At 37.0% G+C, this 24,306-nt stretch overlaps 1 protein-coding gene across 7 annotated transcripts in view; it reads left to right on the top strand.

The window, feature by feature from the left end:
• The window catches only part of nrg1 (neuregulin 1), an 87,938-nt gene that overhangs the window by 15,998 nt on the left and 47,634 nt on the right, over nucleotides 1–24,306 (top strand). For 5 of the 7 annotated variants that reach the window (XM_012955099.3, XM_012955095.3, XM_012955101.3 and 2 more), the window contains exons 2-4: nucleotides 2,143–2,329; nucleotides 2,877–2,995; nucleotides 22,084–22,215. In XM_012955099.3, coding sequence (XP_012810553.3) covers nucleotides 2,143–2,329; nucleotides 2,877–2,995; nucleotides 22,084–22,215 — 438 coding nt within the window. Of the gene's footprint in view, nucleotides 1–2,142; nucleotides 2,330–2,876; nucleotides 2,996–20,649; nucleotides 22,216–24,306 lie in introns of those variants that run through there. The other 2 variants (XM_002933991.5, XM_012955107.3) reach the window with 2 other exon arrangements.

Here is a 24,306-nt window from a genome sequence, read left to right as displayed (position 1 = left end):
TCTTAAAACAACAGCATTTGCAGTTTCTCAGATTAATAAAGAGACCGCACTCACAGGTCTTAGTAGAGAAAACGATGATTTATTTTCACAGCATACAACTGACGTTTCGGCTGTCTCCACAGCCTTTCTCAAAGTGAACACAAAGTATAACCCATTCAACATTTAAACCCACTATGGCGCCAAAACCACCTGATGACGTCATACAACCCAAGAGTGTAGCCCCCCCCCACCCATGTAAAAATCCAGCAAAATAAAAACAGCAAAATGAAACAGCAAATAAAGCATAAATTATAAGAATAAGATAAGGTTGTGAAGAATTACCTAACAGCGTTGTGTAGAAGGTGAAAGTAAAGTTCCGCAGTGTAGCACGTAACCTGCACAGGCTGAACTGTAATTCTCCAAAGTGGAGTCATGCGACTATTCAGTAGATTATATATATCGCATGACTCCACTTTCAGGTGGTTTTGGCGCCATAGTGGGTTTAAATGTTGAATGGGTTATACTTTGTGTTCACTTTGAGAAAGGCTGTGGAGACAGCCGAAACGTCAGTTGTATGCTGTGAAAATAAATCATTGTTTTCTCTACTAAGACCTGTGAGTGCGGTATCTTTCCTGTGACATATATATATATATATATGTAAATATTGCTGTTTTGCATCCTTTCCCTTGATCCACCATTTAGGGATGGGCTGTGCTTTAGATATTATATTAAGTATACATATTACTGAAAAGAGTGTACCACTGTGCTCTAAAACATAACCCATTCAACATTTAAACCCACTATGGCGCCAAAACCACCTGATGACGTCATACAACCCAAGAGTGTAGCCCCCCCACCCATGTAAAAATCCTGCAAAATAAAAACAGCAAAATGAAACAGCAAATAAAGCATAAATTATAAGAATAAGATAAGGTTGTGAAGAATTACCTAACAGCGATGTGTAGAAGGTGAAAGTAAAGTTCCGCAGTGTAGCACGTAACCTGCACAGGCTGAACTGTAGTGGAGTCATGCGACTATTCAGTAGATTATATATATCGCATGACTCCACTTTCAGGTGGTTTTGGCGCCATAGTGGGTTTAAATGTTGAATGGGTTATACTTTGTGTTCACTTTGAGAAAGGCTGTGGAGACAGCCGAAACGTCATTTGTATGCTGTGAAAATAAATCATTGTTTTCTCTACTAAGACCTGTGAGTGCGGTATCTTTCCTGTGACATGTCTCCTGAATTGTTAATACTGCACCCAGGCATCCAGTGACTTTTTTAAACGTGAGTGCCGGCTCCCAACAGACTATATATATATATATATATATATATATATATATATATATATATATATATATATTCCAGTTTGGCGAGATTCTTTAACAGGTTACATGGTTAAGTATTTTTTCTGAGGGTATAGTTTTCCCTTAAAGGGCAAAAATCTACTAGTAATTAAAATTATTATGGTGAAAATTGAGAGCATGACTGACCCAATGATACAGATGTTAGTTTTGCCCATAATTCGTTGTGGATTGTTGGACCAGTATTGTAGTATTGTAGTTAAAGCACCTTAATAAAGACGTATATACAAGCTTATTGCTGACTTGACTTGAAAGTATGTCTGTTTATTAGATTGGAAAACATAAAAGTGGAAATAAGAGATGGCAAATGAATTAGGCTTAAATGGCTAAAACTGAAAAGAAAAACTGATTGTTAGGGGAAAAAGATAAAAATTGGCAGAGTACTTTTAAGTAAAAGCTTAGCATATTTGTAATTAAGCCAAAATCAATTTATATATCCTGGATCTACTAGCTTAACACATTTCGTTGCAGTATATTCAAAAGAAAAACATTAAAAAATGAATGTATTTTATTATAATATCAGCATGGAAAGATGTTTGTTAGAGAACTCTAAGGAAATTTGGGAAATGTGTATCTTTTTCTGGAGGAATCTGCTTCGTTGTTGCAGTAAAATTAATAGTATCTTTTTTAAGAGTGTCTTAGTGTATTTTACCACTTTCTTTCAGTTTCCTTCTGTGCCTAAATTTGAGCCAGGAGGTGTTTATAAATATGTATATTTATATATACACCCACACAAGTCTTTGTAACAAGTCTTTGTATTTTTATATTTGAATATTGTTTTTTTTTTAATTTCCTCAGCTGCACCTCCAAAATTAAAAGAAATGAAGACTCAAAGTGTACAAGAGGGAAAGAAGCTTGTGCTGAAATGTCAAGCAGTTTCTGAACAGCCATCTCTAAAATTTAGATGGTTTAAAGGAGAAAAAGAAATCGGAGCAAAAAATAAGCCAGATAGCAAGCCTGAACACATTAAGATAAGGGGAAAAAAGTAAGTTTCTTTATTTTGTTTTTTGAGGTAAAATGCATTACCAACATGATATTTTATTTGCATGTTTGCTGTGAAATTCCTAGTACCATAAGGAAATAACAAAATAGAACAGGTAAAGATCTAAGATAAATGTATTGTGTAAGATAAATGTATTGTGTGGTAGAATAATGTACTTTGTTAGCAAAAATATAGTATCATCATTTAGTGAAAAGTAAAAACAGATTAAAACCAGAAAATAAGTGTAAACAAAAGACCATACCAGGGAGTGTATCAAGAATCACTAATATATATGTAGGGAATGCCTTTTTTTCTTGATTCTCAAACCTTTTTTAACTTAAAGGAGAATAACAGTGTGGTTATAATTCCCTCCAAAGTGCACTTCCCAAGCATAACACCAGATACTGAAATTTGTCAGTCTCTATTAATTAATGATTTAATGTGTGAAGGGATCTCTAATACCATACCCCCATGATAAAGTTTTATATTTTGAATGACTGAATTGCCTTTTTTGTTTAAATAAAGTGAGCATTTGCTGTTTGTTCCACAGAAAATCTTCAGAACTTCAAATTAGCAAAGCTTCCAGTGCAGATAATGGTGAATACAAATGTACAGTGTCAAACCAGCTTGGAAATGACACCATGACCGTCAATGTCACCATAGTACCAAGTAAGAACAACATTTTATTTAATTTTGCATAATCTGTCACTCTCCAATGCAGGTCATCATTTTTATTGTTTATTGTAAAATACCATCAATATTTTAAAAGCTCATACAATATGTACATATGTAGCTCTATAGTACATGATGTAGTTTGTGAATTTTTGTGGTGTGGATTTCTTATAGCATTATTCAACTTCACTAGGATAGATGATTTGAAACAAATCATGTACAAATATGCGACAAATTACAGTCAAGAGAATATAACTTGTAATATATGTCACACCGTCACTTCTGCACAGATTCTATGTTGGGGGGGGGGGGTTCTGTGACCCTGTCACGCATAGTACTGGCAGCAGACTTAGCTCCTAATGGCTGTGTCTCCTGTCAGTTTGACATTGCTTTCTGTGCTTGTGAGTGCTGCAGTATGTTGGATTAGTGGTATGCTGAGACTGTTTGCCTATGCCATTGCATTGGTACGATAGGAAAAAAGTAAGGGCAAAGCCTGGCTTCAGAAAAGTGACGAGAGAGACAGAAGAAGGGATGATTTAAAATGTATAAAAAAAAGCTTTTACTGTGGACTTTTTACTTTTTTTTTACAAAATGGATTTTCTGAGAGCATTGTTGGTATAATTAGATTTGGAAATTGTAGGTGAACAACCCCTTTTAGTCACCAGCTATAGGTTTTAGGTTTACCTAAGTATGTGGCATGTAGGGGCCCCAATGGGAACATACCCCCATATGATATATCATTTCAGCTCCTGCAAAATCAACACATTTACATCCTTTATGTGGGATAATGCTACAAAAAAGTACACTCACCCCAGAAAGCCATATATTTTTGGAAAGTAGACATTCCCCCAAATCTATAATGGGTACACATTTCTTTTTGCTCCAAAGTACCAAGCCGTAAAGATTTCCTAAGTTTGCAGATTTGTATGACATTTCAGAAAATCACATAAAAATGTTGCACTTTGCCGCATTTATCTCTCACAATTTCTTGATAAAGATCAGATAAAGGCAAATCATCCCAAATAGGAACACCTATGGTCTACTGAACAGTTTGATGCCCAATATGCATAGATATACCAAAGTCCATGGTATGTACTGACCCCAAAATGAAAATAGCGCGTATGGATTTCTCGCTTGCCAACAGTTTTTGCACACAGAGCCCCCTGACAGTGTATTATGTGCCGTAATACCTCCTAACTATACAGAGACCCCCAGAAAACCATATATTTTTGTAAAGTACACATTCTGATGAATTCAAAATAAGTAAAGTTATTTTTGTACACCAAAGTTACACACAGCAAAGCTATGCTAAAAACAGATCAGGAAAACTTATACAGGGATAAAAATGCAATAAAACTGCAAAAATTGTGCAAATCAGTGAAACAACAAAATAAGTCACTTGACAGTGTTATTAGTGGTCAGAATATCTGATCCAATAGTCACGCTGTCAAAATAAACAGTTTTTATGGAAAAGAAACTAAAAACAAAGTGGTAAAATATATATATATTTTTTTTAAAAAATAAAAAAAATTAAAAAGGTTGTGTGACAGTAAGGGGCACATTTACTAATCCACGAATCCAAGTATCACGAAAATGCTTACGAAAAAATCGTATTAGTCACGAAAATATCATATTGGCGATCCGAAAGTCACAAAATTTTCGTACCGAACAATTGTAAACAGTGGTAAAACCTTTCCGATTTTTTCGTGCAAACGTCCAAAAAAGTCGTGCGGCGTACGAAAAAGTCGTCCAGACGCCCGGAAAAATCGGCGAAAATACGCTCGGAGCGTTCGCATGAACGCTCGAGCATTGGTGCCTTTGTAAATGTGCCCCTAAGTGTGTGTAAGTGTGTATATGAGTGTATATAAGTGTATATAAGTGTACAAAATGAAAACAAAAAACAAAAAAAATAACAACTGCTAAATTGTGTGCTGTAAGTGTGTGTAAATGTATGTAAGTGTGTATAAATGTAAATGTGTGTAAGTGTGTAACTGCAAAAAAAAAAAAAAACACCTTACCTGTCCTGAAGCACCAGTCCTGTCCTCCACGCTGCAGTCTGGCAGGAACTCAGTGGGCGGCGGCGCTGGGGGGAAGGAAGAAGCAGCCGACGTGATGTGATCGCGTCTGCTGCTTCTGGGATGGTCCTGCGGCGATCGCGTTGCAGGACCAACATGACAGCCCCCTGGCTCGTTGCTCAGGGGCACATGCCGCCACTGCAGAGAGTAGCCTTTATCTGCCAACGACGTATGAGACACATCGTTGGCAGTTAAAGCCTTTTTCTGCCACAACGTATCTCATACGCTGTTGCCAGAAAAAAGGTTAAACATTAAATAAACCCAATAGTATTGTTTTGCCACCAATATGGATTTAAGCAGCTCAGTTACCATTAAGTGCAAGGCACTTTTTTATCACTACAGATAAAAAGGAATGCAAAAATTATTACCTGAAAATGTACTCTGTGGGAAATGGTCTCCCCACCATTTTGATCTTTCTGGATAATAGGTTTCTAATACCTATCTATGAAACATTTTGTTTTACTATTACCGTACTGAGGCACTATCTTTAAATTTAAGTATTTTTAAATGCTTTCAAGGTGGAACTAGATACCATACTATACAGTATTCATGAGTGACTATAGCATATGATTTAAAACTAAATTAAATGTTAGATCATAGACATTCAAAGGAAAAAACAAGATCAAAGCCCATTATGTTGGATTCCCTGTTTGGTCCTCATGTCAAGGGTTACTCATACTATTATGTTCCACTTAACAACATGTGTGCAACACATTTCTGTAAGGTCAAGCAAGCATCTTGATTTTACATCATACTACAGATGTTGTTATTTATGCACGTAGGAACTAATTTTTCAGATAACAACTAGTTTTCTTTAAACAGAAGAAAGACTTATTGCGATTTCTTCAAAGCACATACCTTAAAGGGGCTGTATAGTTAAAAATCATAATCCTTGTGTGTGTGTTATTTTGTATTTTGTATCATATGCTATTCCCCTGAAATGAGCTGTGATCACAGCTCGTGGACATCTACAGGGCCATTGCCCATGCTCATGTGAAAAAAGCAGGGGATTTCTCTGAACCAGACTTGAAAAAAACAAAATCAGGGACTGTTCTATAGCAGACTTGAAAAAGCACATGATTTTATTTACTGGATTGTCATTGGTCAGTTGCTGATGATAGCAAGTCAGGCACAGATAAGGAAGTGAAACATGAGTGGAGAGTCAAACACACCCACTCCTTGATCTGCTGCAGACACAGGAATACAGAGCTCTAGTTAGCTGTGTTTAAACCCTGTTTTAAATGCTTTGCCATCTGATTTATTTAGAACAACATCTGTTATAGTGTTTTCCAATCTTAGAGCAATATATAAACACTGAGATTTTGACTTTACATCCTTTATCTGGAAAACCTCAGGCCCCTAAGCATTCTCAATAATACAGTAGATGCTATAACTTGTACTTGATAGTAACTAAGCCTACATAAATCCTTATTGGTGGCAAATTTTCCTACAGAACTATGGTTCTGTAACAAAAGACACAATCAGATGTTTGCTTTCTCATAGGTGATCAGTACCCGCTGACCTAAAGCAAACTGTCCACTTGATTGTCAAGTTATGAAACTCTTTTAAAGCAGGCCAGTCTAAATAGCCTTACCAACAGGTCCATATACACGTGAAGATTCGTTCGCATTGCGAGATCGCCAAGCGAGCGGATCTTCACCCGATATCCCCACCTACGGTGGCCAAACGATCGAATTATATTGGCGGCAATGGGGCAATTGGTTCAGGGGCCGCATCAACGAGCCGATGCGGTCCCCGATCCGACTAGATTTTTTAACTTGCCTGATCAATATCTGGCCAATTTCAGGCCAAATATCGGTCGGTAAGGCCTGTCGGTAGTGCCCATACACGGGCCGATTAGCTGCCGAATCGGTCTAAAGGTCTACGATGAATTAAAAACAAAATACTACACTTTGAGGTGCTTGTATTATATTAACCCTTTAAGTGCCAGCCGAATTCGTCATTTCGGTTCCCCCCAGTGCCAGACGTTTTTTAAGCATTTTGTACTCATTCACTTTAACAATGTTTTTTGGTAGGAAAACCTCCACGAAACTAGGGAAATTATATATCGTTTTTTTCGTCACTAATTGGGCTTCGACATACATACCAAATTTTATAACTTTTCTGGAGATATGATGTGTATTTTGGGTGAAATATGTAAAAAAAAAATTAAAATTATGAAAAATTTCTGTATATTTTGAGGTTTTTTTCCATAGAAAAGTTAATTTTACTCACTTTTTTTTATTGTTTGTAAAAGCCCTGATACTCCCAATTCCAACGATACCAAATATGTGGTGGTACCCCACAGTTCCTGTCCAGAAGTAACCCCCAAACTAAGGCAATACTTAGTACAATATCACACCAGAACAAAGCAGAAAAGCGCTTGTAACAGTTAATGCAGCATAACTTATATGTAAATCTAAAATATCCCCTCATGTTCGGTATCTTTAGAAACTACAGACCTTCAGGTTTCTAGGTGCAATGTAGTTTTCACTCAAAAGCCAAATACCTTTTGTCAGTGCATTGTGAAATTTGGAACTTTTTATGACATTTTTTTTTTTTTTTAAAACGTAAACTTGGACGCATGATCAAATGTGGATTTGACAAAAAAAAATCTCATAAAAATTTTCTAACAAAGGCATATTTGAAAGACAAACTTCTCCTGAATAAAATGATGCCCCATATGTATGGGTGCACATAAAGACATGGGCACCAAACACTCCAAAGCAGGGGCAATGCACAAGGGCAATTACAGCTAAAAATGTGGGGGCTGCGCTCTATGTGCACTTCCTGCAGTTTTTCAGTGTTAACCCCCCCTACCTGTGAAATAACCCCCACAAACTATATATTTCTGAAAAGTGCACACCTTCAGCTATTCAGAGACACCACTCTTCTCTTTCTACATGGAAAATTGTGGCCGCAGTCCCTTGCAGAAGTCAGCGCTTTGGTCAGAAATCAAGGAAAAACCAGATAAAAAACCTAGATTTCTCCCCAAAATCTCCATGGCAACTACCAAAAACTTACTAACCATCAATCTGCAAGTTCCCCTGAATAAAACGATACCCCATATGTATGGGTGCACATAAAGACGTGGCCACCAAATGCCCCAAAACAGGGGCAATGCATAAGGGCAATTTCAGTTGAAATTTTGGGGGCTGCGCTCTATGTGCACTACCTGCAGTTTTTCAGTGTTAAGCCCCCCTACCTGTGAGATAACCCCCACAATCTATATATTTACGAAAAGTGCAAACCTTCAGCTATTCAGAGACACCACTCTTCTCTTTCTACATGGAAAATTGTGGCCGCAGTCCCTTGCAGAAGTCAGCGCTTTGGTCAGAAATCAAGGAAAAACTAGATACAAACCTAGATTTCTCCCCAAAATCTCCATGGCAACTACCAAAAACTTACTAACCATCAATCTGCAAGTTCCCCTGAATAAAACGATACCCCATATGTATGGGTGCACATAAAGACGTGGCCACCAAATGCCCCAAAACAGGGGCAATGCATAAGGGCAATTTCAGTTGAAATTTTGGGGGCTGCGCTCTATGTGCACTACCTGCAGTTTTTCAGTGTTAACCCCCCCTACCTGTGAGATAACCCCCACAATCTATATATTTACGAAAAGTGCACACCTTCAGCTATTCAGAGACACCACTCTTCTCTTTCTACATGGAAAATTGTGGCCGCAGTCCCTTGCAGAAGTTAGCGCTTTGGTCAGAAATCAAGGAAAAACTAGATACAAACCTAGATTTCTCCCCAAAATCTCCATGGCAACTACCAAAAACTTACTAACCATCAATCTGGAAGTTCCTCTGAATAAAACGATACCCCATATGTATGGGTGCACATAAAGACGTGGCCACCAAATGCCCCAAAACAGGGGCAATGCATAAGGGGAATTTCAGTTGAAATTTTGGGGGCTGCGCTCTATGTGCACTACCTGCAGTTTTTCAGTGATAACCCCCCCTACCTGTGAGATACCCCCACAATCTATATATTTACGAAAAGTGCACACCTTCAGCTATTCAGAGACACCACTCTTCTCTTTCTACATGGAAAATTGTGGCCGCAGTCCCTTGCAGAAGTCAGCGCTTTGGTCAGAAATCAAGGAAAAACCAGATACAACCCTAGATTTTGGTCAGAAATCAAGGAAAAACCAGATAAAAACCTAGATTTCTCCCCAAAATCTCCATGGCAACTACCAAAAACTTACTAAACCTCAATTTGCAAGTTCCCCTGAATAAAACGATACCCCATATGTATGGGTGCACATAAAGACGTGGCCACCAAATGCCCCCAAACAGGGGCAATGCATAAGGGGGGGCTGTGCTCTATCTGCAGTTATTTAGTCTAAACACCCCCATACCTGTGAAATAACCCCCGCAAACTATATATTTCTGAAAAGTGCACACCTTCAGCTATTCAGAGACGCCACTCTCCTCTTTCTACATGGAAAATTGTGGCCGCAGTCCCTTGCAGAAGTTAGCGCTTTGGTCAGAAATCAAGGAAAAACCAGATACAAACCTAGATTTCTCCCCAAAATCTCCATGGCAACTACCAAAAACTTACTAACCATCAATCTGCAAGTTCCCCTGAATAAAACGATACCCCATATGTATGGGTGCACATAAAGACGTGGCCACCAAATGCCCCAAAACAGGGGCAATGCATAAGGGGAATTTCAGTTGAAATTTTGGGGGCTGCGCTCTATGTGCACTACCTGCAGTTTTTCAGTGATAACCCCCCCTACCTGTGAGATACCCCCACAATCTATATATTTACGAAAAGTGCACACCTTCAGCTATTCAGAGACACCACTCTTCTCTTTCTACATGGAAAATTGTGGCCGCAGTCCCTTGCAGAAGTCAGCGCTTTGGTCAGAAATCAAGGAAAAACCAGATACAACCCTAGATTTTGGTCAGAAATCAAGGAAAAACCAGATAAAAAACCTAGATTTCTCCCCAAAATCTCCATGGCAACTACCAAAAACTTACTAAACCTCAATTTGCAAGTTCCCCTGAATAAAACGATACCCCATATGTATGGGTGCACATAAAGACGTGGCCACCAAATGCCCCCAAACAGGGGCAATGCATAAGGGGGGGCTGTGCTCTATCTGCAGTTATTTAGTCTAAACACCCCCATACCTGTGAAATAACCCCCGCAAACTATATATTTCTGAAAAGTGCACACCTTCAGCTATTCAGAGACGCCACTCTCCTCTTTCTACATGGAAAATTGTGGCCGCAGTCCCTTGCAGAAGTTAGCGCTTTGGTCAGAAATCAAGGAAAAACCAGATAAAAAACCTAGATTTCTCCCCAAAATCTCCATGGCAACTACCAAAAACTTACTAAACCTCAATTTGCAAGTTCCCCTGAATAAAACGATACCCCATATGTATGGGTGCACATAAAGACGTGGCCACCAAATGCCCCAAAACAGGGGCAATGCATAAGGGCAATTTCAGTTGAAATTTTGGGGGCTGCGCTCTATGTGCACTACCTGCAGTTTTTCAGTGTTAACCCCCCCTACCTGTGAGATAACCCCCACAATCTATATATTTACGAAAAGTGCACACCTTCAGCTATTCAGAGACGCCACTCTTCTCTTTCTACATGGAAAATTGTGGCCGCAGTCCCTTGCAGAAGTCAGCGCTTTGGTCAGAAATCAAGGAAAAACCAGATACAAACCTAGATTTTGGTCAGAAATCAAGGAAAAACCAGATAAAAAACCTAGATTTCTCCCCAAAATCTCCATGGCAACTACCAAAAACTTACTAACCATCAATCTGCAAGTTCCCCTGAATAAAACGATACCTATGTCTGGTTGCACATAAGTACATGGCCGCCAAACCTGAAAATGCATAATATTGGGGCTGCACTCTATGCACCCCTTTTTTTTTGCCTGCACCCGAATGAATGGGATACGCTCGGGTGCAGGCACATGTAGCCGATATACGCATGAAAACGCGTGAGAATGCAAAGTCTCGCGTTTTCATGCGTATATCGGCTACACGTGCCTGCACCCGAGCGTATCCCATTCATTCGGGTGCAGGAACAAGTAGCAGGCGTAGGGCTGAATTTTCGGCAAGCGTTTTTCCACTTGCTGAAAAAATCAGCCCTACGCCTCATGTGGCATCAGCCTAACCCTTGGCAATAGAAACTACCAGAACAATCTTAGCACCTCTGGACCTTTCTAGAACAACTGAAATCAAATGGAATAAAACCACTAAAAGCAATCAAAGAACAATAGTTGCAATGAAATCGGTAAGAGCCCTGGATCCACCAATGTCACTGCAAAAGCAACCTTTTTGGGGGCACTAAACACACAATAAAGAACAATGCAAAGATAAAACACCGTAAAATCCAATAAAACCACCTAAACCAACAGAAGAACAATAATTGCAATGAAATCGGTGGTCAGAGCCCTGGATCCACCAACGTCACTGCAAATTCAGCACCAAATAGCAATAAAAAAAGTTACAGTGCAATAGAATAATTCAAAAACAGAAATCAATTATGAAAATGCCAAAAAAACACTAAAATGCAACCAAATAAATCAGATAATTATAGAGCAAGATCAGAAATAAAGTTTTAGTAAAAAAAAGACTGCCAAAGAAAGCAAAGACAGAAAGAAAAGAAAAGAAAGAAAGAAAAAAAAAAAAAAAAAGTGTAAGTGTAAGTGTGTGTGTAAGTGTCTGTGTGTGCTTGGGAAAGTTGTAAATAAGTGTGTATGTGTACAAAAGTGTAATAATGACAAAGATAGAAGAAAAAATGCAAAAAAAAAAAAAAAAAAATTTTTTAGACAGTTGAGATAGAAATAAGCAAAATAAACAGTGGTAGAGAGTTGTAGTTCAGCTTACCCAAGGCAGGCAGACGATCAGGGGCGATCAGGGGCGATCAATCCAGCAGGAAGGCAGCAGGGGAGCTCCATCTCGTCCGAAGTGCGCAGCAGGAGTGAGGGAGCCGACAGTAGGCGGCGCTATTTAAAGGGACAGCAGTGGACACGTCATCAACGCGTGTCCACTGCTGTCATTGGCTGGCGACGCGATCGGTGCGGCTGGGGGACCCGGATCGGTGAGTATGTTCTTCATTGCTCGTTGCCTAGGGGGATCTGAGGGGTTTACAAGCGCTGCGCTGCTTTAAAAGCGAGCGCAGCGCTTGTAAACCCGACAGTGCCATTGGACGTAGATTCTACGTCCCATGGCACTTTGGTCCCTTGGTACCTGGGACGTAGAATCTACGTCCCTTGGCACTTAAAGGGTTAAGAAACATTACAGCTTAGACCTATTATGTCAATAATGCTAGAAAGTATTAAAGGAGGCACATTGTAAAGATTATTGATTTGTCTTATTGTTAGGTCAGTGGAAAAAAATATTTCCTTTCATAATTCAATGAAGTAAGGAAAGAAGCAATTGGTAATTGACACTCTCCCTACAGCCATTAATAGAAACAGCAGAGGTCAACTAAAACAACCTTATTTATAAACTGACAGAAAAATTATAGAGTAAGTTTTCTTTGGTACAAATGTACAAATAAACCCAAAACAGTTAATTTCTAAAGAGGGTCAATGTGAAAAGTGCAAATGACTGGTACACTTGCACTACAAATGGAATGCAGACCACTATATGTAATAAAAGGCACTAATTTTGCCCAGGAGCAGTAACCAAAATCAACCATTAAGATTTTTTCTTTATAAACAGGTGACCAGTAAATGCTTCCTGCTGATTGGTTGCTATAGGTTTATTCTCCTAAGCAAGGTTGCTATAGGTTAATTCTCCTAAGCAAACTTAGTGTATTTTATTAAATAACCCCCACAGAGTTTTGTGTGACAGGAGATGCATGCTGTCATGCTCATCTTACATGCATGCATGTGGGTCGCAGACATGTGAGATAGATAACCCAATGCACAGATAATCCCCTGCATAATGAATTCTTGTTTATCTGTAAGACAAAATAATTACAACAGAGGGTGACAGGGTGGATACTGGTAATCTATCTACTTTGCAATGACCAAACATGGAGTAACTTCAGTACTGGTCAGAGGTCTTTGATATTATTAACAAGATGACAAAGGGCAATATTTCTGCAAAACAGACTAGTTCTCCATCTTTTACAGGAAAGCAACAGCATCCTCCGCACTATAAGAATGGATTAACTTAGTAGAGGAAACTAGAAACTAGAAGTCACAAATTTAATACACAATAAAACTAAACAGTATTGGGATGAATGGACAGCATGGCTGAGTGATTACATTACTGTAAATTGAAAAATGAATACTTCAGAAAAATTACTTGTTGATTACTCTCTTTATGAATAAATTGTACAATATATTATTGGTTATATAAGAATGTACAGGTAGGGTGCAATTGCATCATGAATGAGCTCTAAGAAATGCTCTTGTACCCCTGACCCTGGTAGAAGAACTTTAAAATCTCTGACAAGCCACTACTTGGTAATGAAAATAAGGCTACTTGATTAGATTTGGCTAGACTTCTAAATAGATTAAACTAAGAGGCTAATTATTAGTAATGGTTTGTTGGCATGAAGTACACTGACAAATGATTTTGGAACTAGCACATTGCAAAGTTAGTCATTTTAATTAGGAACTGAGCCCAAATGTTATTTTTTCCCTTTTTGTATACTAGATGCTCATTACAGATGGTAATTGCATGTTAAAATTTATCATAATTTCAATGCGCCCTAGAGTTTATAGATTGGTATGTTAGTTTAGTTTAATTTCTGAAACATTTTGTCAAGGTCCCGTAACACTGTTCAGATATATGAATATTGAATATGAGTAATATTTAGCTTTTCATAAAAGTGTCCATTTTTACTTTTACCCCAACCAACGTTAAGGTTGTCAAGGAAAATAAACCCTTACAGGCCTACAACGAGGAACCCTAGGAACTAACTCTGAATCCCTAGGGAACAACTTTCATAGTTAAAAAGGTGAAAAGATGAAGGTGTGTTGTGTTTATTTCTACTTGCACTGTAACAAGCACAATAGGTCATATAGTTTTATGAAAGGAAGGTAGCATTCATAATAGAGTAAGTACAAGTAGATTAAGTCTCCAGTGCCGCTGCTGCACCCTGTCTGAAGGTGTTTCACAATGCTTTTGCAACTTCATTGGTGATGAAACAATTATTGAATAATTACTGTAACACAGGTATTATATTTGTAAATATGACTGGATCTTTAGGTTATTTAACAAAACAATGCTAAACAGTCTAAATATGAAAGACGGTTTTATTTTTACTCTGGCTCATTGTAAAAGCACAAGGGTAATTTATTCAGAACAAAGCTCCTTGGAATTGATGATGCTGAGTAACTAGAGACCTGCCAAACTGCCGCATCATGTACATTTTAACCTTGACAGGACAAAAGCTTTTCTGGAAGCAGTCTGGAAAATGAGATGATAAGGCTTTATATGCACTGCAATGAAGTGTCACTGCAGTGCCTAAGCAAACTGCAGATGTAAAAAAGAAAATATGCTAATACATGACAAACATATTAAATCATTGCTGCAAATTTTTTTTTTTTTTTTTACATACAAAAATATCTCAAAATGATGCATTTGGTCTCACAATAAATCCTAGCTAATAGTAAGAAACCATACTGGTCCAACAGCTTAGGGATTTTTGCAGCATCTTAAGCCTTATTCACATACTACACTTCAGGGCTGTAGGTTTTACATCCCCACAATTGACACCTAGGCTTCTTTTTGTATATTTTATTAGTAATTGGTTTTTGCATGACATAATTGCAGTAAATTAGTAAATTAGATTTTAGTTTTAATTAATACTGTGTTATTAAAAAGGGGCTTCAATAATATCCTGTATACTTCTGTCACTGACTATCTTTTTAAGGCTTTCTGTGTTTTGTAAAATCAGTGAATCTGCACTGATATTGCCATATTGTTGACAGTACCAGATAGAAAGCATGATCTTCCCATTCCCTGTTATATGTACTAATTTAAAATAGATATCTAGGTCAGCCGGGTGCTGTTCATCATTGCGGTGCTGAAGGGCAAAGCTGCCAAACAATAGAATTGTCTTAATAAGGTTGCCTTTAATTGATAACTAGTTGGTGCAGATGGAACTGCCTGCAGATTTGTGGCTACTGCTCTTCCTGCCAGGAAATCCATTAAGTTCGGATAGCAGGGCAAAAAAATTTAAATTATATTCAGCAATTATATAGGCAATTGGATGTTCCTGTACAATGTAAGATTCTACATATATATATATATATATATATATATATATATATATATATGTTTTTCTAAACCATACTGTATATTTGGGCAACATTTCATTTGATTCTTTTATGAAAATGATTTCTGCCTCAATGTTTTAATACCCGTCACTTATGAAATCTGCTTGCTGCATAGCTGATTAGTAGTCTGTTCAGATAATGGCTGCTTCTATAAGCCAGTGTGAAAAATCCATTTTTATTTCTGGTAAATAATCAGACTTACAAGGCTCATATTAAAGTGGAAGTGTAGTAGCCTTTTTTTGTATTAAAGACGCAAACTGCGTCTAAACAAGCAGATTAATGTTGCCAATTCATATTTAATACAGCTACATTTATGTAGTTATATTTAAGTTGGCCATAAGTGAATTATAAATATAATTAACAGGTATTTCTAACAGGAAATTTGCTAAAAATGTTGTGAAATATTTATAAATGAATATATATATGTTTAAGAAAATGCTGGTGTTATTTCAATAAATATTATCTTTGTAAGAACATAAATACCCTGATTTTTTATGTGTTTTACATATAATTTAACACAGGGTTTATATAAGATACAGTGGAAAATTAGTATCTCGAGATTTGCAACAGATCACAGTGACTTGCAAAGTTTGGTTCTTTCAAACTGTATTGTACTGGCACATATTTCAAATGAGTGCTGCACTTTTGAAATAATTATTATTACTACTGTGCATTTTTCTGGCATGATTCTGCTGTATCTCATCTATTAATGCACTGGCAGTCGTCCTACAGCCAATAGCTGGATCTCACCACTGCAGTGGTAAGTAAGATAGCCTCTGCAGCCATTTAAATTATGCATCCCACTTCCTGTAACTACATGAGCTTGCAGACTGATTTCAATTTTTTATTAGAGGATAAATGAATCTTCGGAATGCACTGTGGCAGACACAAATCATGTTAACAATCATGGTGTAATTTTCTTTGTGTATTTCACTATACTAATTTGTCCCATTTGATACTATATTGAGACTGTATAGAATTCAAAACACATTTCTCCCTTTTATGTTTTTTTATTAGTTATATCATGGTGATGCATATTCCAAGTATTTTTCACTTTGCTTGGTGGAACATAGGCAGGTACTATTTGCACTGATGAATCATATATTTTCTCTGATTGGCTAGTTATAATTCACGCATAATTGATCTATTATCTGTAGGTTGTGATATTAAGGGGTTCTAGGAGGACTTGTGTAGTCTTAAATTGCATGTAACATCCTATAAACATGGGCAGTTACAGTTGAAGTAACTGTATTTGCTGAATATCTGCTTTATGCGTGAAATTCTGGCTACTTCTTTTTCTCATTGCTCTAAAGAGTTTAATAATTAATGAATATCTAAAAAGTATCATATTTATTGTGCTGAGGTTAGGATATTTCTTAAATTCAGTAAGGAATTAATTTTGGTAAGAGTAGCCACCAGATTTGCAAATGCTAAGATATTGCAGAATATTATGATATGGAGTATGAGCATTCTAAAATATCTCTGTTTTATATTACAGCATCTCATATTCTAAATGGTAAATATATTACTAAACCCCTGGGAAAAATATTTGTTATTTTTTATATTTCTGACAGTACATCTCTTGTTTTCTATCACAAAGATAGAATATATTCTATCAAACAAGATCTCTTATTATAAATGTACTGTATTTTTTGAGATGTGTACATTTTCTGTATTAGAAAATAAAATAAATCTTATTATTAAGTTTTTTTATAAATTATGAACATTGCGTAGAATGGGTTTTCTGCATTCATTGTCAGACACTGGCAATGCCAGTAAAAATTTGCAATTGGCATAGTTTTTACTTCAGTTTTTCTTAAATGCTGCAGCACACATTAGAGAACCTAGATATAAAAGTTCACCCACCATGCACCCTGCTGCTTGTGCAAGTGCAATGTGTCCAAGCATTTGTGGATTCCTCTAATGACATTTATTTGCATTTATCTGTGACTAAACGTTGGCTTTTTAGATTGATTAGACACTTAGTAATATGAATATCATCTTTTGACAGCAGTTTTTCTGGTTGCTCAGCAGTCAGTTTGCTAGGGAAATGTCTGGCTCTATGCCAGAAGAGGAATTTACATCTGCAGTATCTACAGAACTTAAAGTGATGAGATGCAGGAAGGTTTCTTAATTGGCTGCAGGCAGAAAATGGGTGAAAAGAATGATTCTGCCCTAACATAACAAAAGTCAACACATTGCATGAAAATGCTAAATATTTATGGTTTCACTGCCAGCAATACTTTGCAATTCAAATTAAATCAGCAAGCAAATCAAATGTCCTGTCTGCATTTACTGTCAAGGATATGTCAGTCAATTGCTTCCCTTTTGTGAGAATTTTTAACAACAGTTTCAAATTCTGAACTTTCATTAACTGAAAAGTTCAGTATTATAAGTACTGCTTAGTATATTGACTGATAGCACCAACAACTTGGTGTCACAGTACTTAGTATTGCAACCTTTTCATATTAAGGTGTTGGGAGTTATTCCAGCTAAAGCACCATCTGCACTAGCATAGTCTTTCTCTTGTCTGCATGGATTTCCAATTGATGCTCCAGTTTGCTTCCCTTGTCCAATAACATTTTGGTGGGTTATTGGCTTATTGTGAAATTAACATCAGTGAGTGTATTGTACAAAATTAAATTGTGAACTTTAATGGGGTTATTAATCATGTATTGGCATTTGATATGAAATGGGGGCTATTTTTAGAGCTTCCTTTGGGGGGGGGGCATGATATGTTTTACACACATGTATGTTAAAACTGCGAATCATTACTCCTTGCAACCTATTGCCAAACACATAATAAAAAACTCTCCTATTGAGACCTAATAGAGGTTTTCAAATTTTGTGGTGCAAAATAATATTACCAGTTCACAACAAGGTTAGATACACATTACATATTTAAATCCTGAGCTAGCATTTAACACAAATCTAATTTAGGTTGGTTAAAGGTGGCCTTATACTGTAAGATCCTCTTGTTTCGCCATTTTCAGGCCAGCGAGACCGATCGGTGCCCATACACGGGCAGATAAGCTGCCAAATCAGTCTTGTTGAGTTACTTACATGTAAACTAGATAGAAATGTGCAATAAGCTTATTCATCTAGGGGTATTAATAAAAGCTGTATTTACTATACTGTACTTAGGCACATGACTATCAAGTCCAGCTGTCCTAATTACCTTTCTGTAACTACAATGTTTCTTTTTTCACTCTTTAAAAGGTTTCACCTAGTTTATGTGTGTGGACAGTTTGTTGCAAATCATTACAGAATTCCTGATTTATAATTTGCATTTTTATTTCACTGTAATGCAGAAGAAAGATTTTGTACCTTGAGGTGAAAATGACACTATTTTCTATTTATGCGAGGTGTGTTAAGAATGTGAAGCTTGAGTGGGTGTGTTGAAACCATCTCAATAAGTGTCATTCCACTACTTAGTCTGGAACATATCACATCACGTGAATGTTTAAAAATACCTGTTTAACTGTTCTGCCCAGTAATATATGTGATGAACTCTGGTATAGAATAATTATAATTATTATATGGGCAGCAATATGGGCAAGCAGTTATGGTGTGAAAATGTCCCAATTTAAGGCATAATCATAGTTTTCTTTCACATTTCCCATGTTTTATGCAACCTCATATATGTTTTTCTAAATATTTAGCAAAATCTCGAGTTTGGCAGCTTTTATTCAGTACACACCACCACACCTGATTATAATAGGTAAAAACAACTAAAAAGTGCAAGGTTCCCTGGAAAAGGTAGAATTGCTTGATTGGTAGTATCTGAAGTGAAAAATATTAACAAACAATGTAAATGAAAGTTAAATAAAAAGTAAACAATTTAAATTAGGAAGTTTTGATGATCTAATATTTTTAACTATTATGTTCATATTGTGTAAAACAAGATGTAATGGCTAGGTTGCCATCTAATGTGGCTGTTCTGCAGTTATTATATTGCCCTTTTTCTATTTACAATGTATGCAGGACTTTGGACATCATAAAATGTATTTTCTGGCAGTGGCTCTTGATGAAATGAAAGGCAAATAGCCTTTTGTGGGGTCACAAAGAGGTGACTAGTGAATGAAAGTAGGCTTTCCAAGTCAGAGTTTTGAACAGCTCTGCTACCCATTCATTGTGTTTTGCAATACGCAGGAGCACTCATAAATACTTCTTTCTGACAGCACTCAGAAAATTCAATTAGGACTAGTTCACAACCCATCTTTACTTACAAATAATATAACCATCTCCTGCTGCTGTTGATTAGCCGATAAACCCCCTAAATTATAAATATGCATATTATAAGATATTTTAGCATGTTGCAATGACAGTTTTTTGTAAATTAAAATGATCTATACATACATATTTATAAAAGCAGTTTAAATATTTACATACAAATACTCTGTAGTGTAAACTGAGTGCGATATGTTACAGCACAATTATTTACATGCTTAATTTAAAGATAATTAAAAACAATAGAGTCAGTAACCTAGTAAAATTTACAAAATAGTTGGCTGTGCCTCTTTTCTCAGCAATTAAAATATGATTGTCTCTCAGTTAATAGGCAGCACCTTATTATCAAATAAGCAGCTACTTTCTTAAGGCAGTTTGTGATAGCAACAATTGCCTCGGCATCCCATATGTAAAAAAAAAGACGCACAGCAGATATCAGTACAGAGGAAATGTAACATGACTGTGCAGAATCCTTGCCACACCTTCCTTCTACAAGTGAAACCAAACTGCACCAATGCACACACCTCTCCCTGAATCCAGTGCTATCTTGACATTTTATATCCTCAAAACCTTCCTTTTGTCTGAGGATGTTTTAAAACATGCTTGCCATCTTGCCAAAGACCTTAATGCTTTTATTGTGCGAAATACAATCATTTATTTATTAATTTCTTGTTTCTGCAAAGCTTGATGGGAAATGGGAAATCATCCCTAAAGGCTGTTAGGTGAATGCTGGGAGATGTAGTTTATTAAACATTGGAGGTTGTACATCTCCGCCCTAGACCATTCATTGCCTTGTCCGCAGTATAACCATATAGTGGAATAATTAAGCACTTTTTGCTAAGTCTGATTTGATCTAATTCTGTCTCAATTGAGTATTTTTTTTTTTTAATTGTTCTTGTCCACATTGTGAACAGTATTATTTTACTGATGGATAAACTCCCTAGAACAGCAGGATGATAGAAACAACAGTTTGTCTCTTGGGAGGAATCAGATATCAGATTCACTAAGCTTTAGGTTCTGCCCATAAAGCTACCTTCTTCACCTCCTCATCCTTAGCCTAGTTACATTGCTGTAATCGATTGCTGCGCCTTTCCCTAACTGAACACTGTGGAAGCTAAAAAAGAAGACAAAAAAAGAGAATGAAAGATCATAAAGGTTGCCTGCTGCCTTCTCTTTGATTTGATGATCTTCATTTCTTCTAATTGGATAAAGTAGGAAGTCACTGGTAGCACTCTGTTGCTGGATTTTATTCAGACCAGCCCTGCAGTGGGTGGGGGAGAGCAGTCAGAAGAGAAAGGAGAAACTAAGTGATATGGTACGTGACAGAGAATGCAAGGACATAGGGCTTCTGTGCAAATGGGAAAGAAGATACAGGCGCAGTGAAGAAGACTAAACAGGCAATGAAGACAAAGGGAGTGACCACACAGTAACTGTTATCCTTATTTTCTGGTCCCAGCTTGTCATAGTACTGTGTGCAGTGATGTTCACTGTGCAGGCACCTGCTGCTCTGTAATGATTCAGCCTCTTTCGCTCGCAGCCTTAACACAACAGGATGGTATTACTGCTGCCACTGCTGCCTCGTGTACTGCTGTTGCCGTTGTTACTTCCCTTTTTGTTGTTGCTGCTTCATGACAGTTATTTTCTACCAAACAGATACCATCTTCAGATGCTGCAGGTGAGAGAACAGCAATTTACTCTTGGTTATTGGTTTACCTAACTAAATGACTGCTGACTATGTGTGTCCTGCATCCTCATAGAAAACATGTCTGAAAGGGAGAGTGAAGCATGCTCTCCTAATTAACAAAAGGGCAAAGAAGAGAATCAGATATTAGAGCCATAACTGCTATACTCTTTTTGTAAAGAATACCATTTAGTTGCTCTTTTCAACAGCCTGCTGAGACTACTTTCTGATTTACTGGATAAAATGCAGATGTCTTTTTTAGAGCATGTAGCCCTGCTTTTTCTGGTTATGGAACACATAAAGATCCAAGGTTCAATAAAGCAAGCTGCTTGAGATTTATGCCTTTAAGATGTCTGAAGATACTGCAGAGGGTTTGCAGAACCAGTGCTCTGAGCAGAGCTCAGGCCCCCCCTCTGCTGAACTTCAGAATGAAGAAAGCATGCCAGGGACTCAAGCTGAGGAGGAAACGACCCATGGGATCACAGGCCTTGCTATTACCTGCTGTGTATGCCTTGAGGCAGACAGGCTGAGAATCTGCCTTAACTCTGAGAAGATCTGTATTATTCCTATCTTGGCATGTCTAATTAGCCTGTGTCTCTGCATCGCTGGCCTTAAGTGGGTGTTTGTAGACAAAATATTTGAGTATGACTCTCCTACCCATTTGGACCCTGGGCGCAGAGGCCAAGATCTTATCCTTTATACTGACACCGCTCCTTCCACTTTGGTGCCATCTTCTGTTCGTACTTTACCTGTCCTTATTCCTACAACTGATGCTAAGGCACCAGTTACATTAAAATTTGGAACTTCTCTTTTACCCACAGAACCCACTTTACAGCCATTTACACCTGATCAAATTTTACCAAAAGTTACATCAGTAGGAAAATCAGTTGAGCCTTCTACCCTAAATCTAATTGGAACCACAGAAAGAGGTCGTTTAGCTACTACTAAAAGGGGTATGTATAGTTGGTATTACTCCTAATATTCTGTTCTTGCCTTTATTGTGGAGCACATATCTATGTATCTAGCTGTTTTTTTATTGATTGATTTATACTTAGCACTCTTACACTTTAAGAAAGGGTGTGTAATGCATCCACAATTTTGTCCAGTTAATAGATCACAACCTAGTTAATAGTACTGTAAGGCTATTAATTTGCAGTCTCACCTCTACTTTACATCCAGTTTATGACTACGATAAAGACTGAAAGTGTAAACAGAATTACGATGAAGACACTAAGGGCTTCATCATTTATTAAGAACATGCCACATGTAGTCAGTGTTGACCCTGAAAAGTAACCACCTTATCTGCTGCACATTTTGTAACATTACTGGCCTTAATGTATTGCTATTGAATATGATTAATCTATTGCAGAAAAGACCACAAAATAATTTTGTATTATATTGCCTTTGACTAGTTTTTCAATACAGGACTGTTGCCCTTTTATGCATTGGTTTAAGCAGTAACAAATAGTAATAATAGTAAATAGTTAAATAGTAAAATATGCCTGAAACAAGAAATTGAATGTCCTTTCATTTAGCTTCAGCTCAATGCCTGCTGTGTATTACTGTACAGTAGCTTTAGAGCGATTACAGAGCTATGAATTCTGTAAAGTAAAAATGCAAAACTGTTGGCTTAGTAAGTGCTGAAATTTTGTTTTTATGTGTATATTAAAGACCCTCACATATTCCTGAAGATTTTAAAGTAATGACGGTATTTTATTGTTTCTGCTCTACAGTGGGTTAAAGAGCAGGCAACACAGCATATGTCTATATCACTGAGAAGCAAAACTGTGGAATATTTTTCTTCTTAAGAATATTTTTCTCCTTAAGAGTCTCTTTTTACAGACTCAGGTAAGCCAAAAGAGTATGGCCTACATGGGTCTTTAAAATAACCATAGCATCTTTCATTCTGTATCACCTTCACAGCATAAGGGGTGATTAATGAAGCAGTTTAAATAATGTTGTGTTTTAATTTATGCCAGCACCAAATATGCATATACATTTAAATAAATCCACTTTGCCTAATTAATTCCCACTGACATTCATCAGGTGTTTGAATTACCCGTTCTGCTTGTTCTGCTTAAATATATTTTGCTTCTGCAGTCATTTAGTTGGCACATGACTTTTTTAAGATGGTGCTGTTGAGTCACTTTTAAGGTGTGAGATACCATGTGCATTAACCATGCAAAGCTCAAGAATTTCTCCAAATCTAATAAGTATATTGTAATTTTCCATCTGCATCTTAAATAAATACTTCTGTTAACTTAGAAATGAGTAACTTGTAGCCTTAAGATGTTATTTAACAACAGCTCCCAGCTATCCTTCTCGGCCTTCATCTGCTAAAAGTGGTGCAATACACTGGAATACTCCATGTGGAAGGCAACAGGATGACCATGTCTATTTTAATCGCTTATGCGAAGGAAAGGCCCCACCCTCTCGAAATCTTTTATTTTAGGTTAGTGAGCATTGTAGCACAATTGTTACATATTTTACTTTGCCTTTTGGTGCAATACTACTAACAAGGTGATTTTTGCCTTGGGTCATATAAATGCATATATTTCTATTTCTGAAAAAGAAAATTGCATTGCAAATTTAGTTATTTAAAGATGGCTGGATAGGCATGTGAAAATACCTATTTACTTTGATATTAACGTATATGGAAATAATTGTTTTTGTTTACATGAAAAATTTGTGTAGCAACTTTCTATAAAAGAGCAAAAGGAAAACATTCCACGTAACTATATAATATTTAATGTAGTTTAAGTGAAATTTATGCAACATTGTTAAATGATGCACTTTAGTTGCAGGAACAAAATACATATCTTAAATGTATCTCTACAGTACATATTTAGCTGATTCATTGTAAATATATCCTTCAAGGTCATAGCCCGGTAATGTGTAATTGATTTTACTTTATCGTCAAGGCTGGGGGTGGAGGGGGAGCCAAAGATAGAGACTGAGGTTGAATGAGGCATAGGAATAGAACTCGGCTGAAAGTGTTCTTTAGTGTATTGCTATAATAGAACAATAACAGATAATGCATATTG

Source organism: Xenopus tropicalis, chromosome 1, assembly GCF_000004195.4.
Source record: "Xenopus tropicalis strain Nigerian chromosome 1, UCB_Xtro_10.0, whole genome shotgun sequence".
Classification (NCBI taxonomy): Eukaryota; Metazoa; Chordata; class Amphibia; order Anura; family Pipidae; genus Xenopus; species Xenopus tropicalis.
This window is presented reverse-complemented; position numbering and strand designations above follow the sequence as displayed.